Here is a 19016-nt window from a genome sequence, read left to right as displayed (position 1 = left end):
GCAGCGCTGCTGTGCCTGATCCACTCATATTAGCACAACACACACTAACACACCACTACCATGTCATTGTCACTGCAGTGATGAGAATTATTCACCACCTAAATAATACCTGCTCTGTGGTGGTCCTGTGGGGGTCCTAACCATTGAAGAACAGGGTGAAAGTAAGCTAAAAGCATACAGAGAAACCGATGGACTACAGTCAGTAATTGTAGAACTACAAAGTGCTTCTATATGGTAAGTGGAGCTGATAAAATGTACAGTGAGTGTAGAAACAAGGAGGTGGTTTAATGTTATGGCTGATCAGTGTATATGTTTGTTTATTTTTTCTTACACTAAGTAGCAGTGTAGCAGTAGCAGTATGAAAAACAATATTATATTGATATAATCTTTTACACTTATTCACCAACTGGTATACAACAATCTTTAAACGGAGTGTTAGTTTTCATTTAGTAAAATATCTTTCTCACTGTACCTGTTTGGAGGTGATGTTCTCCAGGTCCTCAGTCCTCATGATGTCTCTAAGCTGGATTTTGATCTCTTTTTCCACTCTTTCTCTCTCTGTGCTATGGCCTTTGGTGTCTCTGCGTACCGACTCGAGACCAGTCATGGCCCTCCACTCATTCAAGCAGTGCTGGTTGGACTCAACATGCTGCGTGTAATGCTGAGCCCAATCCAACCCGCAGCCTGGAATCACAGCCCCCTTCACCGCCCGCTCACAGCAACCATGCAGAGCTTGTAACACTGACCTAGACACCAACACACAGACAGTACACACATATACACATGAGCATTTAGAAACCACTGCAACATAGCCACAAAGTGTCAGACCTCACACATTTACAGAGTGGGGTCACCGAGTGCTGAGGAGCATATTAATGCCAACATGTTGGTGTAATGTGTAGGTGTCCCAACATCACAGACCAACATCTTGGTTCTAGAAAGTCAAACAAGCTAATAGTTAAACGTACCACATTGTCTGAATAGATACAGGTTTGAATATTCTTGATACTTCTGCAGAAGTTACACTGAAACCACTAAGAGAGAGGGGGAGGCATAAAAAAAGGATAAGTAAATAGACATCACACAGAAATGATTAAAAAATATGTATTATTATTTTTAGGAACAAGTCCAAGATGGAAAGATGGGCAGAGGATCTCCAGTTTGTCAACAAATGCATGAGAAAATAATTGAACTTTTGTTTTAATATAATGTTTCATATTTCTCCCTCTACAGTGCATAATATTATTAAACGATTCAAGGAATCGGGAGGTATTTCAGTGTGTAAAGGACAAGGACGCAAGCCTAAGCTGAACACCCGTGATCTCCGATTCCTCAGACAGCACTCTATCAAAACCATTCATTAATAGCTGATATACCTACACAGGCAAGGAGTTTCTCCGGACCAAAGATGAAAAATACCATCCAGACTGTTATCAGCAATAAGTTCAAAAGCCAGGGTCTGTCATGGTATGGGGCTGTGTCAGAGCCCTTGGCAAAGGTCATTTACACTTCTGTGATGCCAGCATTAATACAGAAAAGTACATTTTAGAGCAACATATGCTGCCTTCAAGACATCATCTGTTCCAGGGACGTTCATGCATTTTTCAACAAGACAATGCAAAACTGCATGCTGCACACATTACAAAGGCATGGCTGCAGAAGAAGAGGGTACAAGTACTGGACTGGCCTGCCTGCAGTCCTGACCTGTCCCCAGTATTTAAAATTTTAAAATGCAACAATGACAACTCTGTACTGTTGCACACTTAAGATATGTTTGAAGGAAGAATGGGACAAAATAAAACCTGAAACACATATTAACTGTTGTGAAAAGGAATGACAAAACTACAAAGTGGTAAATGCTTTACCATCCCAACCTTTTTAAAATGTGTTGCAGGCCTGAAATGCATGTATATTAACAAATGAAATGAAGTTGACCAGAAAAAATGACATATCTTAAGTTTATACTGTTTACTCTGTGCAGTAAAATAAAAATCAAGGTAAATGTAAGAAACACTGGGGTTTATTTTGCATTTTTCATACTGTCCAAACTTTAATTGCCTTAACTGCAATTGTCTGACCAAGGCCATTCTTGTTTAAGAAAACTCAAAGCCTTGGATATTGTTTTTAAACAATATCTTTACATTGATTGCTCTTACCCATCTCCATCCAGATACACTTGTGTGTCACTCCATACAGGTAGTACAAGACCAATTGTGCATTCATCACTAAGAGAATGAGACAAAGGGGAACAGATAAACAGAGAGGTTAAAATAGGTTGTATAAATGGTGCCTTAGTTATTAAATCAACATGTAAGATTAGTCCCATGACACAAACTCAGAACAAGCAAGTGCATCCAATAACAAAAGCATTAAAATGTGTGATGTTTGTTTATCTGACCTAAGCACATTTGGGAAGTCCATGCCGAGCAGCAGGCTCTCATGTTTGCGAGAGGCAGTTGTAACAACAATTAAATATCTTACTCTGACTGGACTTGCTGACTCCAAACAAACAGCCTAGGAGAGACATAAGAGAACACTTTACTTACATATTTGCAACTATATAATCTGAATAATCAAATTACATTTAGTCATCAAGCTACTTTATTGATAAAAAGCAAAAAGAAGCGGTTTCAATTAAACATGAAATGTTTTAATTAAACATACATTTTTGCTTATTAAAAATTTGATTCCGAAAAGTTGGAACAGGGGTAAATTAAGACCAGGTATGCTCACTCACTTTCTTAACCGCTTATCCAATTAGGGTGGGGGGGGGTTGCTGGAGCCTATCCCAGCTTTTCAATGGGTGCAAGGCACACAGTAACACCCTGGACGTGGTGCCAGTCCATCGCAGGGCAGACACACATACACACACACACACACACCCATTCACCTATAGGGCAATTCAGGGTGTCTCCAATTAACCTGACTGCATGTTTTTGGACTGTGGGAGGAAACCGGAGCTCCCGGAGGAAACGCAGACACGGGGAGAACATGCAAACTCCTCACAGAAAGAACCCGGACCGCCCCGTCTGGGTCTCGAACCCAGGACCTTCTTGCTGTGAGGCGACAGTGCTAGCCACCGTGCCGCCCACCAGGAATGCATTTACAAGTACAATTGGGCTGAATTTGCCACAACATGTGTAAACAAATAACCAACAGTTTAGGAACAATTTCTTTTTCTTTTCTTTTGACTATTGAGTGGAATTTTGAGACTTTATCCCCTTCCCAATTTCTTCTATTTCTTTTCATATTTCTCACAATTGTCTTTCAGATCATCAAACTGCTTTTAAAACCGGTCAAAAAATATCCCAAGTAAACACATTTTTTCTTTTATTGTTTTCAATTTCATTTTTGAATAAAAAAAGTCCTGTTCAGCCTTAAGTGGCCCTACGTAAATAAGTAATTGCCCCATTAGCTACTTAATCAACCAGCTTCACTAACTAACTTTAATTGACAGTTTTGTTCGACTTCATTAGCCATACCTACGCATGATTACTGCCACAAATCTAAATATCACTTAAATAGAACCTGTCTGGCAATGTGCAGCAGGCTGGAAGGTCTAAAAGCAACACATGATGCCACGTTCTACAGAAATACAGATGTAAAACAAAGCTATTGAAATCTACCAATCTGAAAAGGGTTATAAAGCCATTGCTAAGGCTTTGGGATTCCAGTAAACCACAGTTAGATCCCTTATCTACATATGGAAAAACATGGAACAGTGGTGAACCTTTCCAGGAGTGGCCAGCCTACCAAAATGTTATCAAGACAACTTATTCAGGAGGTTACGAACAGAACACAAATGGACATAAGAAAAACTACAGGCCTCACATTTTTCAGTTAAGTGATTCCACAATAACAAAGACACAGAAAAAATGGCATCAGTGGGAGAGTTGTAAGGCAAAACCACTCACATAAAAAAGAACATAAAGGCTCATCTTGCATTTGCCAAAAAACATCCAAACTCCTTAGACTTTCAATACAGTTTATTTGGGACTGATGAGTCAACAGTAAAAGAGCACTTTTACATCTGGTATAAGGCTAGCATTCCACAATAAGAACGTCATATTAAAAGTAAATGGTGGTGGTAATGTGATGACATCCATACCAAGGCCATTCTTGTCAGGATGCCCAAAATGCCTGGATGACCAACTCTTTGAAGACTAGAAAGAATTCAAAGTTATGTCAATCTTTTCAATCATTGAGTCCACTGTGGCCCCGGGAACACTCAAAGCCTTAGACATTGCTTTATAACCTTGCTTTGATCTATGCCTTGCCACAGCTGAATCATGAAAATCTACATTCAAGGGGTCTGAATATTTTCTGAATCCACTGTACATCTTCAATAAGAAATAAAATCTTTCTGATGAAATATTATAATAATATCTTGCCCTAAAACTGCTTTTAATTGAACTCACGTAAAAAAACAGATTTGATAGATTGCTGTTCAGTTTAAAGTTTTCTTAGACTGATTGTGATAGACACATGCCATTTCTTTTTTTCTTTTTTTTCTATTTTATTTATGCATTTTCTCCCATTTTCTCCCAATTTAGTGTAGTCAATTTGTCTTATGCTGCTGTGGGATCCCTGATTGCGGTCGAGGTGGGTATATTGCTGCTCACGCCTCCTCCGACCCGTGCGCAGCCCTTAGCGGAACCCTTTTTCACCTATGCACTCTGCACAGGTGCCTCTCTATCTGCCAGTCAGGGTCCTTACACAGCATTTAAAGACCCCACCCACATAGTCTGTTCATCCCGTCCTAGCAGAACCGCGTCTGCTGCAGGCACTGCCAATTATGCCTGCTAGATGGCGCCCAGCCGACCTGTGGCCGAGTTTCAAACCGAGGAGTTCAGAATCTCGGGAAGCATGCCATTTCTAATGCAATGCTGTCTAAAAGTTTAAATGTCACTGGCATTTAAAAGTGGTTTTTGTTTTTGTACAGACTTCTTTGAAGTATAATAAAGTTGAACATTAAACATTTTGTTTTCATTTAAACACAGGTCAAAGTGGATATACAATTCACAGATTAGCATTTAACATAATTTTTCATTTTTTCAAGAATTATACTTTATTTACAGAAAGATTTTCTTTAATGAAATGAACCCAGACTTGATAAAGGATACGTCTTTACATGTCACACCTAAACTTCAATTATGGCATAGGTAAGTTTATTGTTCTCTAAAAATAGTTTGTCCTTAACCTTGTGTAGACCAATGTTAATGATACAATTACATTATAAATGTACATCCTGGTGGGTTGGCTGTGTTGAACGAATGGGCTGGCAAATGATCACTCACTCACCATGCAACACACACCCAGGTCTGATCAGCCTATGGTGGGCTGGACTAGGCTGAAGATGTCTTATCATAAAAGGCTGAAACACCCTATCAGGCAGGGGTTCACAAATGATGTGTCATAGTGATGGAAACAACTCTGAGAGATCACTAAATCCCTCCCAAGAGGACATCTTCAACCCCACTGAAATTAAAAGCTGTGATACGTTTTCGCTGATTGTAACACCCAGTCCTATTAAGTATTCTGCACATTCTGCATTATTTATTCTTCTCCTGGAGAAGGCCTGACTGTACCTACAAGTCTGAGAGCAATATACTGTCTGGACCTGTGCTCCTGGCAAAGTCTCCCTTGAAGATAAGGTCAATGAGGAAGTTCCAGACAAAGAGTGATTACAGCCCCAGACATGGGGAACTACAACTGTGGATTTCAGTACAGTTCTTAAAAACTTCTGTTGCTTTTCATGACAAGGCACTTGCTGGGTAAATCTAGCGCAAAGTTGAGTCGGTTGCAGGGTTGATAACAGATTGGGATGCTCAGTCAGGCTATATGATCAGATATATGACAGAGCACAAATGAGTAGTCCAGGAAACTATGCCATATTGGCTTGGGCATCACCCAGGATAAATTGCCCACTGTACTTGTTGTGAGAGACATTGAAAAAGTACAACTGGCTCATCCAAGTTTGCAAAAGAGAGAGGAGATGCAGTAAAGCACATGAGAAAAAAGATGAGAAGACACACTAAATAGGACAGTTTAGGATTTGGCATCACAATTCATTTAGCAAGTTATCAGTATTTGATAGTGTATTGGAGAGACTAAATATCAGCAGTTGTGGGTTGTCTGAGACAAAGTGGACAGGCGCTGGGCACTTCAAGCTGCTGAATTGACACACTGTGCTGTTTTCAGGCAAAGAGAGATGTGAACATCATAAAATTGCTGTCTGGGTTGCTAGATGCCTAACGTCCGACAGCCCTGTGAGCACACTGGGATTCATATCGGCCACATTTGCTACGAAGTCAAGAGATATGACTGTTATCCACTCCTACGCACTAACTACTGACAAACAAGATTCTACAAAGAGAGTCAAGGTGTATTTGCAGTGACTCCCAAGCAAAACCTACTTGTGATCACCAGTGATTTCAATGCAAGAATTGGAGAAGATGAAGGAGAAAGTGACGTCTTTGGGAGATATGGTCACGGTGTGAAAAAATAAAATGGTCAGACACTGGTAGATTTATGTACTGAAAATTCAGCAGGGGAACTTTCAACTGAATTCTGAGCGAGACAGGTAGCCAGAATAGATGATAAAGAATCAGGCTGATATGAGCTCACTATTTAGAAGAAAAGAGAACTCTAGCAACTCTGAGGCACCCACATGACAACACTGAAGGCAGTGTTATGACAGGACTTGCAGAAGATGAGAAAGACCAAGAATGAGCTGGATTGACAATATCACAACAATGATTGCATCATCAGGGACTAGACTGCTACAATCAACACAAGACAGGGGACAGTGAAGAGAGCTGACCCATCCGTGCAGCCAACTAAGTGATGACGGCATAGTGACATGTCATGAATTATTAATATGTTACAGGGTGTAGAAAAGAAAAGCCACATGAGTACAGCAGTATGTATGTCTGCTTGTCTATTGCTTTTTAACATTATACAATAAAAAATGCTGATGTTTACTTAAAGTAGGGAGGATTATATAGTGGTACCTTGACACTCAACGTCAATTGGTTCTGGGAGTGCCGTCGAGTTTAAAAGGTGTTGAGTTTCAAGGTATTTTTTTCAATAAGTATGTATGGGAAACTTGTTAACTCCATGGTCCCATGGAACTGTGTATGCTTTAGCCTAATGTAAAATAATGGGGTTGTTTTTGACACTTAAACACTAAAAATAACACAAATATAATATAAAAAAGGCAGATGCTATTTGCACCCTGGTGTAAGCAGCAAAGTGTACAATTTACACCCTGGTGTAAACAGCAATTTATACTATTTACACCCAGGTGTAAATATCACAAGATTACAAATAATTTCACTATTTTTTATATTATTTTCAGATTGTATAATATTTTCAGATTGTATTATTTACATTATACATTATCTACACCCAGGTGTAAAATAGCAATATATACTGACATGCCAAAAGTCTTGGTACAGGAACTAGTATCATGTTAGGTACCCCTTTAGCCTGGCTAAGTGCAGCAGGCATTGGTTCCACAAGTGGACGGAAATATCTGGAGGGGTGTTGACCCGTGCCATCTGGACACCCACCCACAGGTCAGTGGTATTTGTAGGTGCAGGATCTCTGGTCCCTCTATGACATATTCCCAGTACATGTGACACTGGATTAAGGAATGTTAAATGTCCCACCCGTCTGGTACCCACAATATTGCCTCACTCAAACGCCAATAATTTGCATCGCCTTGCCATGAGCACCAGTGGTCAGCCTTACTCACAAGATAATACCTCACAACTTATACAGATATGGGCATTTCCAAGCCGTCCCCAGATAACGCCACTTCATGATCAATTTACTGCTATCCCTTGACCTTTAGCATGTCCATGTACCTGTATAGTGTTTATATATTGTTGGTAGACATGCGCAGTTGAGTTTGTTTGCTCTTTTTCTTTTTGGGGTACGAATAGCTGTACTGTGTGGGGAATGCTATGTGTACCCGGGTGCAAATAGACACTCCGTATAAAAAACACAAATACAACTGCAAAATACAATAAAACCTGCTCTTTACCTTTACTTCTTTATTGTTTCCTAACGCTTTTTAATTGTGGAGAAGCTTGATCTTGGAATAGCATATTTCGTTCAGTAAAGGCACATTCATGTGAGAAGCGGCATAACGTGACTTATTGACATTCACGCATTTTAGACTCTCTCGAAAAAGCTGATTCTCACAATTTCTCAGAACCCCGAGTTATAACACAAGTTTAAAAGTGAAACGGGGAAAATCCAGCTTAACACCAATACATGCGGACACTTTTGGAGTGGATTTGACAGTTATTCCACACAAATGCAGATTCGTCTCATATTCGCACTTTGATGACGTTTTACCACACCACTCAAGCCAAGCGCTAAACAAAACGGCAATCCCACACACGTCAAGTTTAAGGGTACAAATTTCTCGATGAAGAGCGTCAAGTTTCAAAGATTTTAAGAGATTTTGAGTTTAAGGGACGTTGAGTTACAAGGTACCACTGTACAGCGCAATTTTATTTCTGTTTAACTCTGCTTGGAAAACTGCAAAACGTCACATTTAAGTAAAAGAACAATGCACTGTCTGACATCTCTCCCAAAATACAATAAGCACATCACATACAAATATCAACCAATTCTATACATCGGACTAATGCAAATCAGTTTTTTATGATCCTATACCAATGTGATGCCAAATTTTATTGTGCATTTCTATTTAACTAATGCTTTGTTTCTTCACCACATTGTTCATAATATTATAAATCTATTATTATTTAATAAACACAAACAGCTCTCAATCGCAAGACTTTTGCACCTAACTGTAGGTCAAAACATTGTTGTATGTGCTTTAATAAACATGCCTCACCAGTTTGACAGTGTCTTCTGGCCTTAGCAATGAAACCATGGCATGCAAATGCCTTTGTTTAGAATTAGAGGCTCCACCCACGACGCAAGTGCTTGGATCCTCATGTGGCCCCACCCTGGCTCCTTCCTCTAGCAGAAGTACTGCACCCTTGATGAAGGCAAAACTCTCCCTTAAAAAAAGAAGAAGACAGAAAGCATTCGTTTGAAGTCAATTACTATAAACAATAATTATCTTAAGTGACTGGATTTTAACCACCTCTGGAAATTTGACTCGTTTATTGTGTCTGTGTTTATTTCCTACTGGTACTTTGCTTTCTTAACACTTACAAAATGCACCAGAAACACCAATTGAGCCTTATAGAAACAACAGGGTTATGCACTTTTCATTGTTATACTGGCTTACCTGCTGCTGCTCTATAACAGATAACATTCCTTAACAAAATAATGTCATTATTGTGTATATTTTATATCATTATAATTTAAACCATAATTTAACAAACTTTGCTCTCCTACATTCTAAATGTACCCACATATTTATGCATAAACTACTGTCACACCATAACTATTGCAAGACAATAGTAGACAATAATCCTTCCAATACTGCTGTCTTACAATGCTTTGAGTGTTTACATACAGTTCCAATCAGAAATAATCAACACCTCTCACCTTAAAATGTATTATGGGGATGTGTATAGCATTTGGTATTTAGATATGTAATTGGGATCACTGTCTTGATCAAAGTCCAATCATTTCCAATTTTACCAAAATACCAAGGCATTATTCTGAATCCATGAGGCCGATTACATGGTCAAGATTGCCATATTGATCAGTGATTTGGAACAAGAAAGGTGAGGCTTATGACCAGAAACATAGAAGCTTGGTCAGTGATGATTTGAGTTTTTCTGCTGCAGGAACTGGCAAAGACGCTCCAGTTTTGATTCGTCACTCCATAGAAATGGTGTCCCAAAACTGCAGGCCTATCCAAGTTCCATTTGACACTTTCTGTGCTTTTTGATCAAGAGTAGAGTCCAGCCATGAAGTCAGTGGTTGTCTAAAAGTAATGGGGCAGCACGGTGGCTAAGTGGGTTGCACTGTCGCCTCACAGCAAAAAGATCCTGGGTTCGTTCCCCAGGTGGGGCAGTCTGGGTTCTTTCTGTGTGGAGTATGCATGTTCTCCCCGTGTCTGCGTGGGTTTACTCAGAGTGCTCCGATTTCCTCCCGCAGTCCAAAAACATGCAAGTGAGGTGAATTGGAGACACTAGATTGTCCATGATTGTGTTCAATAAAACCTTGTGAAGTGATGAACCTTGTGTAATAAGTAACTATCATTTCCTGTCATGAATGTAACCAAAGTGTAAAACATGACGTTAAAATCCTAATAAACAAACAAACTATAAGTAATGGTTTTTATAGTTGCCACTAACACATTTATCCCAGCCTTCATTAAGCTATTCTGTCTTTTGCAGTAACAATGAGATTTCTCACATAGCCTGACAGGTTTGCTGCTGTGTCATAAGTTTTTAGACAGCACTCCCAATTCTGTATCTGGGAATGTTCAAGGTGTTAGAATCCTTACAGTGCAATAAAATTATCTGTGACAGCTCCTTAGTTTTCACAATAGTTCCATCACACCTCAAACACATTTCTGGGCAGTGTTTATATAGCACATCACAGCTGAAGCAAATTAAGTGTGGTTATTAAGTTCACAGTGGTTTAATCATTGTGTAACCTAATTTACTTAACCTAACTTAACCTAACAGACTAACAGTTAGTGGTGTAACGGGCCATGGATAATCTGTGATCCAAACAGATCACCCCCACGGTTCGGTTTACACAACAACTGAAGATAAATAGCCAGTTTAACCATAATAGTGTGGAATACAGTTTTATAGTGTTAGTGTTAAAACCATTTTACAAATATATTACTTAGTTAAAGGCACACAATTGTTACCTAGTAACAAAGTTGCAGTGGAAAGATACAGACAAAGTGCCCACTTTTACATAAGCAGTTAACAATGTCAGTAATGGCTGCTAGGGAAGAGAAAGAAATTGAAAAGCCTCCTGTGTTGTTTAAATCACATGTATGGAAGCATGTTGGCCTCCCTGTAACATATACTGATGGAGGAAGGTGGTGGAAAAAACGTTATAGTATGTAGGCAACGTGGCAGAAAGCCATTAGAGCATGGCAATATATCGAGCATGAAAGCACTTTTGAAGTGACATTACTGTAGTGTCAGGGATGAAACCGGGAGCTAAACATTGTTTATGTATAAATAAATGTAAAGCTAAGTTAAATTTGTCTTTCTTTTTAAGCTGATTGATGACTCAAAAACTGAGTATTTTGCTTTTTCTTTGTTTGTTTATCAAGTATTTTTAGCATTCGCTAAGTTGCATCCCAATTTAACTGCCTCCCTCCCCTCAGATTTCCAGTTGTACCTGTTAATTCAATCACAACAAGGATTGCATTAGTATAGTCAATCAGCTAAAACAAATGAGACCTGGGTATGTGTTGATGGACTAGCATATTAGGCCGCTGAATCAATTGATGGATAATGTTTACAAAATTTCCTTTACTCAAATGTTAGTCAATCACGTTTTGTTCTTGTACTGTTAAGTTAATATAAGTAACTAGTAAAGAAAGCCTAAACATCAACCGTAGTAGTAATGTACTGTCATTTGAGATGCATATCGGCTCACAGATGTTATTTGGACAACATTTAATATGGATTACTAGATGGACAATGTTATTAAATATTTGGTAAGAATCTTATTTTAATAATTGAAGCAATTCATTTAATGCCATGCTATTTTCATACTCATGATATCACCTATTTTAAATGAAGTTTGTTTCATTATACAAGGATTCTTCAAAAAGTTTCTGCACTTTTTTAACTCTATTTATAAAAAATTAAAAAATAAATAAAATGACCACTTTTCTAGTCACCCTCCAATGCGTTTTCCCCAGCTTCTTACCAACTTTTTTAATGCCATCAGCAAACATTTTTTTTGGTTGAGCGTGTAGCCACTAATGCACCGCTGCTTTCACATCATCATCACATAAAATTTTCTTCCCCTTAAAGCTTCTTTGAGCATTCAAAAAGGTGAAAATCAAATGGTGCTAAATCCGGACTATAAGTAATGGTGGGCAGATCGATCCAAATATCGATATTATCGATACCAACGTTGGTATTGGATCAATACTAGTGTGATGGGATCGATACTTTAGTTGTACTTTTTCTCTGCAACATTCAGCATGTTTCTCCCATTTCATCAGAAAGTCAAGACCATGTCTGTACAGACTGCGCTCCTCTCACATCTAACATGCACACCTCGCTCCTCCCCTCCTGCTCTGCTGTGTTTTGTTGTGGTACCGTCACGTTGTTAAAATCCTAACAGACATCAGTACATTGGTAGGCATTGGAAGATTGTAAGTTTTTGAATACTTTGCTTTGCAGATGCAGAAATAGGGTAAATTTTATGGAAATAATACTGTAAACTATAAGGTCGTACCTTATGCAGTTTGCGCATCCTACGCAAATAAATTGGAGCATGTAGTCAGGCTCTCATTCTGTGTGATTGTGTTTTGGTGGTTGAGAGATCTTTTCTTTTGACTTTGTGCTTATAAATGTAAACAGAACTGAATTTATTTACAGCCCTACTGAGAGCAGCTGCTGTACATGCATATATTACAATAATACACTTAAAGGTCATAAAAATTCATTCAGATTTAGCAATTTGATGATGCATCTACTTTAATTATTAAGAAAAATAAGTGGCCCTGTATTTACTTGGTATTGGATCGATACCAAATTTTGCAGTATCGCACACCACTTACTATACGCTCTCTCTCAGTCTCTGACACGACCAATTACTACTACTCCCACGCTCACCGTTTCCAACCAAAACCAAAAAAAGTCCGGAAACTTTTGAAGAGCCCTCGTATAATAGGTTGATTTGTTGGGATTATTACATTTAATCTTTAAATAAAATAAAAAATTTTAAAATATAAATTTTTACTATAAAGCAATAGACTAAAAAGCTATGGGAATTGGGTCTCTGGCCAAACATGGTTAAAAACCAAATTCGTATGCATTTCACACCCAGTTTTGCTTGTGTGGATTATGGTACTGTATACCACATTTTTAATAAAACTGTACTAACATAGCTAAAAACAGCAGCAATACTGAAGTCGAAATCATTTTCTTCATCAGAAGTTCCTGTTTGCTTTAAATGTGCTTCCTTCTGCTAAGGACATGAGCAAAGGATGAGAAAATGTCTCGTAAGTTTTCTATATGAGACATCCCTGCTCACTAAAATGTCACTTTAAAGCAATGTCAGTAACTGATGACTTAAAACTTTACCATTTCTTGATTCAAATGCACAAGCATGACAAAGGATTTGCTTTGCTCTTTTTGTAGTCTTTAGTGAATATTAATGTAAATGTTGTATCTTGGTCCTGCACAGCCTTTGACTGGTGCTCCTGACAAGCTGAAATCTCCCTATAAAACCTGACACATGGCATTGCAATTCTGTAGTAACTACAGTTGTTAAAATCTATTTAAACCATGGTTGGTAACTTGACTGAGTAGGTCATGCTGAGTTTCATTCCCTGTTTGGAATCCGCAACTGGGCAACAGTGCAAAAAAAATCACAAAGAGCTTATTGTATAATTTCTTGCTTGTATTTACAACTGCAAAAAAATAATCATAATAATAATAATTTCGACAACAGCTTTAAAGCGTGTCTATTTGAGGTAAGGGTTGTGCAGTTCACAACACCACACTCGAACCAAGGTTTTATGAACCATGCTTATGCTTCAAGATATTAAAAGTACAGGGGCACAGGCATTCTAGAAGAAGAAAACAGCTGTTGTATACTTTTATTTATTTCTTTTTTTCTATTTTATTTATGCATTTCCTCCCATTTTCTCCAAATGTAGCATAGTGAATTTGTCTTCTGCTGCTGGGGGATCCCTGATTGCAGTAGAGGTGGGAATATTGCTGCTCACACCTCCTCCAACCGACACGCAGAATCCTTTTTCACCTATGCACTATGCACAGACTCTCTCTCTGCCAATTAGGGTCTTTACATAACGTTTAAAAACCCCACCCACATAGTCCAGTCATCCCACCCTAGCAGAACCGTGTCTGCTGCAGGCACTGCCAATTATGCTTGCTAGATGGCACCCAGCTGACCGGTGGCAACACCGAGTTTCTATATATACTTTTAGAGAATTGATCTTTTACACCTGTTGGCAATGGGTGTGGCTGAAACTTTAGGATTTTAACTACATCATTCAAACTATTTGTGGCTTTCTTTAGATCTGATTTTGTTACACTGTGTTACTAGATTATTAGGTTGATGTTTAAATAAGGCTTTGGAGTGGGAATGATAGTAAGTTTTTAACATTTTTTTTATTTTCTTTACTGTATATATGTTTTGTACAATAATTTTGCATATTAAATATTTACCTCTTCTGAAGTTTCCCTCTTCTTGTAATGCTTTCATCCTAAAAAATAAAAAAAAGTGTATTTATGAAGAGTATTCAGGGATTGGCATTGAGCTAGTACACAGAATACTGTAACAGGTAAACCGAGTATGAAAATTGGTGTATCAACCAGTTGAGTATGTCAGTGTTAAGTAAAAGGGCAGGCTGGGGCAAGACTTTTTAGGGAGCACTAAAAAGAAAAACTAAGAAAACCACAAATATGTCACAAGTTTAATAGTGTGGTATGATTACAAAGCGTAGTATGACGTGGCTCCAAGGAAACCTGTCTAGAAAAAAGATAAGATAAAGTAAGCAGCAGGAAAACAGAATCGAATGAAGAAAGCAACATTACCTGTTATGCAACTGACAAGTCCAGACATAGAGGCCAAGAATAAGAACGGAGAGGGGAAGAGTACACACATGCAAGACCTATTTGTTACATGCAATAAATCCAGCAGGAAACTAACTTAATCCAATATGGTGAACACTTCTAAGCAACATGCACTTAACATTTATCTCAGCAAGTCAACAGGTATGTCTTGAAACAAACATTTGCAGGGAAGCAAACATATTGGAACAAAGGGGGGAAAAAACAAATTTGATTACAACAGACATGTTTAAAGAAAATAGAATGTCACATGGTAACATTAATACATACCAAGGAGAAGTGCAACATAATAAGGTTCCAATGTGTGTCCGATAAAACACAAACCGAATGGTTGTACAAAAAAGCAATAAAGTAATAGATTCAAAAGTAAACAGGTAGAAAGAGATGACGGAAGCAAATGAAGATGATGGGATGGGTGTGCAAATGTTCAGACAAATGAGACTGTAACTACGCACTTCTCTTTACACTGAAATGATGTGGTGTGTTGTTTATTTTAATACTGATTATATTCATTATATTATATTATATTAATTAATTATATTAATTAATGATTACATCGGCAATAATGCATCAACAAATCCTACTTAACTGCATATATTTTATCAGTTTTAACATACTAGTTTCGGTTTTTAGTTTAAAAATACATGATGTAATCAGGAGATCGCTGGTTCAAACCCCACCACTGCCAGGTTGCCACTGTTGGGCCCTTGAGCAAGGCCCTTAACCCTCAGTTGCTTAGACTGTATACTGCAAGTTACTGTAAGCATCTGCTAAATTCTGTGAATGTAAATATATTTTATTGGATCTATTAACCCTCAATGCAACAAGTTGCGCTGTTTACATGGATCACGCCTGCCAACATCTGTTTAAGTAAAAAACACTGTACTGACATCTGGACATGCTAATATTGTGTATCTGTTGGCGTCTGTACATCAACTGTACAACATCTATTTATACTAGAGTACTAACATCTGTTCTTGCAAATTACATGCTGTGATAAGAACATACTGTATATGTGTGACAGCGCAGAAATTTGTTTTGCTAAAACATAATTTGGACATCTGCTTTTGCAGATATTTTGGTATAGACATTAATTCATATTGGTTGCATATTACATACAGATATTAAATCTGTTTACACTGACACAATAGAAAAAGTTGTTTATGCTGCTAACAATACTATTTTTCATCTTCTAAAGTCTTAATTTAAATTTGTATTTAACGAAACTAGGGATCTTCAAAACGATCAAAAAGGACTTTTATAGTTTGATTGGAAACGTTGAGGGTGGGAGGAGTAGTAATTGGTCTGAGAGACTGAGAGAGCTTATAGTCCGAATTTAGCACCATCTGATTTTCACCTTTTTGAACAGCTCAAAGAAACTTCTATGTGATTAAGATTTCTATGTGATGATGATGTGAAAGCAGTGGTGCATCAGTGGCTACATGCTCAACCAAAAACATTTTTTGCTGATGGCATTACAAAGTGGGTATGATGCTGGGAAAAATGAGAAAGTGTGAAAACTTTTTGAAGATACCTCGTATGTTTGCAAGATACCAAAAACTACCCTAATTTAATAGGAGCTTGTGTGTGTAAATATAGTGTAAATGTTAAAGATTAGTAAATAAAAAACCTTATTTACATTTTTAATGTTCTCAGATCATATTGTCATAGTGAATCAGCAGCAAAATGGGTGATTTTTTACATAGACGTTTAAGTAGATTTTAAGTATAAGTTAGTATTCTTTAATTTACTTCTTTAAACAGCTAAAAAAGTTAAAAATGTAACTATGTTAAATATATAAAGCACTGCTAAAAATACAGCTGTGAGGTGTCTTGTCCACCTAATATTTATGAAAACGTCTGTCTTAACCTATTGTACCACTTTAGAACTATAAAATAATTAAGACTGACTTCAGCAAATCTACAAATGATCCTTCTTATGGATGATAAACAGTTTTTGCTTGGTAGGTCTCTAGGCTATTCAAACAGTAATTCACAGCTTTATCAATGGTACAATAGTAGGCTTTAAAAAGACATCAATTATTTTAGATGGTATAATGTTAACTCACAAGACCAAAAATAAAATCATTAAGAAGTTATTTTACATTTAGGTTTCTTAAGGTGTTTCTGTTTAAACCCGAACTTGGTCTTTCCATGCTCCCTAGTGTTATCAGTCAGTAACAACACACTGTTTTGGACTATATGGGCAAAAGTATGTGGTCACCTCACCATGAGCTAATGGGCATCCCAATTTAAAGTCATTACTATTGGCATGGAGATACAGTTAAAAGTGCCCATTCAGTTAAAAGGGCATTTCGGAGGGCACACTTTGTTCGGGCAGGTGAAAGCCTATATCATTTACATTTACATTTTCGGCATTTAGCAGACGCTCTTATCCAAAGCAACTTACAGAAGTGCTTCCACAGTAAACATTTCTCTACTCTAGTTTAAGTAGACAACAGTCCAAGAACACAAATCTGCTGAAACCCTGTTAGAACATTTTTTTAAAGAAATAAGAAATGAATAAGAGCATTAGTAAGTACATGTTATTTCTCAGCTTAAGTGTTTAGTAAAAAGGTGGGTATTTAATCATCTTTTGAAGACAATGAGAGACTCAGCTGTTCGGACAGACAGGGGAAGTTCGTTCCACCACTTGGATGCTAGTACAGAAAAAAGCCTTGATACACGTCTTCCCTGAGTTCTGGGTAGAAGATCAATGAGAGCAAGACAAGTGGCTCGGAGGTTGTGTGGTTCAGAGCGGGGTGTGATGAGTTCTCTAAGGTAGTTTGGAGCTGGTCCATTTCTGGCTTTGTAGGCGATGATCATTGTTTTAAACTGAATGCACGCAGCTACAGGAAGGCAGTGAAGAGAAGGCAGCAATGGGGTGAGATGGCAGCATTTAGGTTGGTTGAAAACCAGGCGAGCAGCTGCATTTTGAATGAAAATCTAACTTCTTAAACATGTCTTAATGGACCGTGTATACAGGGGTACAGTCATGCTGGAACAGGAAAGGACTTTTATATGGATTTTTAAAAACATAATTGGTTTTATTCAACTGTTAATAATGGGTGTGGCTGAAAAGCCTCAGGTCAGTAAATTCAAGAAGTACCCACAGGTGTTTAGAATAATGTAATGTCTGAGAATCTACATTTGCTTTGCTGATTAAATAAAATAAATAAATGAATACAAACCCAACTGTGTATGAGCTATTGTTCCATTGTAAAACTTACTGTTGTTGTGCAGACAGACGGTGTTCTATGCACAGTCATTAACGCCATTCTAACTAGCAGAACAATTCTCAGGTGGATTGTGGCTCATAGGAAGGACTTCAATCACCTGTTTAGGAACAGTCAGAAAAAACATTCAGCAAAGAGTTAATAATAATAACTTCACTACATGTTTTAAATGCAACAATGATGTTGGTACTGTAGCAGAACTTTTTACTTGTTCTATAGGACATCTTATATTTTGAAAACTGTCTAAGCTTTAATCACTGTTAACGAGTATAAGTGGTATAGCCAAAATTATGTGGACACCACTCCTAATTTAGGAGTGTTTAAGTATCTGTCACAACATAGCAAGACAGTTTTAAATTGGGATCTCCAACCAGCTCATGTAAACTGTACAATTCACATTATAGTACTTTTGTATAACAGGTAGAAACAGCTGCTTGAATGATATGCTTTTGTCAGAGTTCTAAAAACCAAACCATATTTACATTAGATATGCTGAATTATTTACTTACAACTAGGGCTGTGCGATATAATTCCGATATCGATATGAATAATACAAATATCAGAAAAACTGCCAGGAACACCAACATTGAAAGGCTGTACCTGCAAACCTTAGAAAAATTTATTTGGAAAGTCTATGAAATCTCACCCTTTACAACTACATAATATTTTAGAAATAATAATAATAATAATAATAATACAAATTAATTAGCTTTCACCTTTTACTTGTATTCAGCATTTGTATACAGACAAAAACACGACATCATTCTCAAATAAACATAAGCTTTGACAATATATAATATAATATATTAACATATGTCTTAACCAGAGGTGGAAAGAGTACTAAAATATTGTACTCAAGTAAAAGTACTATTACTTTAATGAATTTTTACTTAAGTACAAGTAAAGTTACTAGTCTAAAAATCTACTCAAGTAAAAGGTAACTCATTTAAAATCAGAGTAAACTTTCCTTTGTTACTTTATTAACAGCAGGTGGGGTCTCTCCTGTGTAATGCAAACAGGACAAGTGGATA

The 19016-nt window shown here is 37.5% G+C and overlaps 1 protein-coding gene across 1 annotated transcript in view; it reads right to left on the bottom strand.

Annotated features, from left to right (window-relative positions):
* Positions 1–18059, bottom strand: part of si:ch211-203d1.3 (protein phosphatase Slingshot homolog 3) — a 30514-nt gene extending 12455 nt beyond the window's left edge. The window contains exons 1-7 of the mRNA XM_062999875.1: positions 17980–18059; positions 14346–14383; positions 8876–9044; positions 2399–2514; positions 2157–2225; positions 969–1034; positions 473–746 (exon numbers count right to left, since the gene is read on the bottom strand). Coding sequence (XP_062855945.1) covers positions 473–746; positions 969–1034; positions 2157–2225; positions 2399–2514; positions 8876–9044; positions 14346–14383; positions 17980–18027 — 780 coding nt within the window. The 5' untranslated portion in view covers positions 18028–18059. The remainder of the gene's footprint in view (positions 1–472; positions 747–968; positions 1035–2156; positions 2226–2398; positions 2515–8875; positions 9045–14345; positions 14384–17979) is intronic.
* Positions 18060–19016: the final 957 nt, after the last annotated feature.

This window comes from Trichomycterus rosablanca, chromosome 8 (assembly GCF_030014385.1).
Source record: "Trichomycterus rosablanca isolate fTriRos1 chromosome 8, fTriRos1.hap1, whole genome shotgun sequence".
NCBI lineage: Eukaryota > Metazoa > Chordata > Actinopteri > Siluriformes > Trichomycteridae > Trichomycterus > Trichomycterus rosablanca.
The sequence above is the reverse complement of the archived record's forward strand: the minus strand, read 5'-3'. Positions and strand labels throughout refer to the sequence as shown.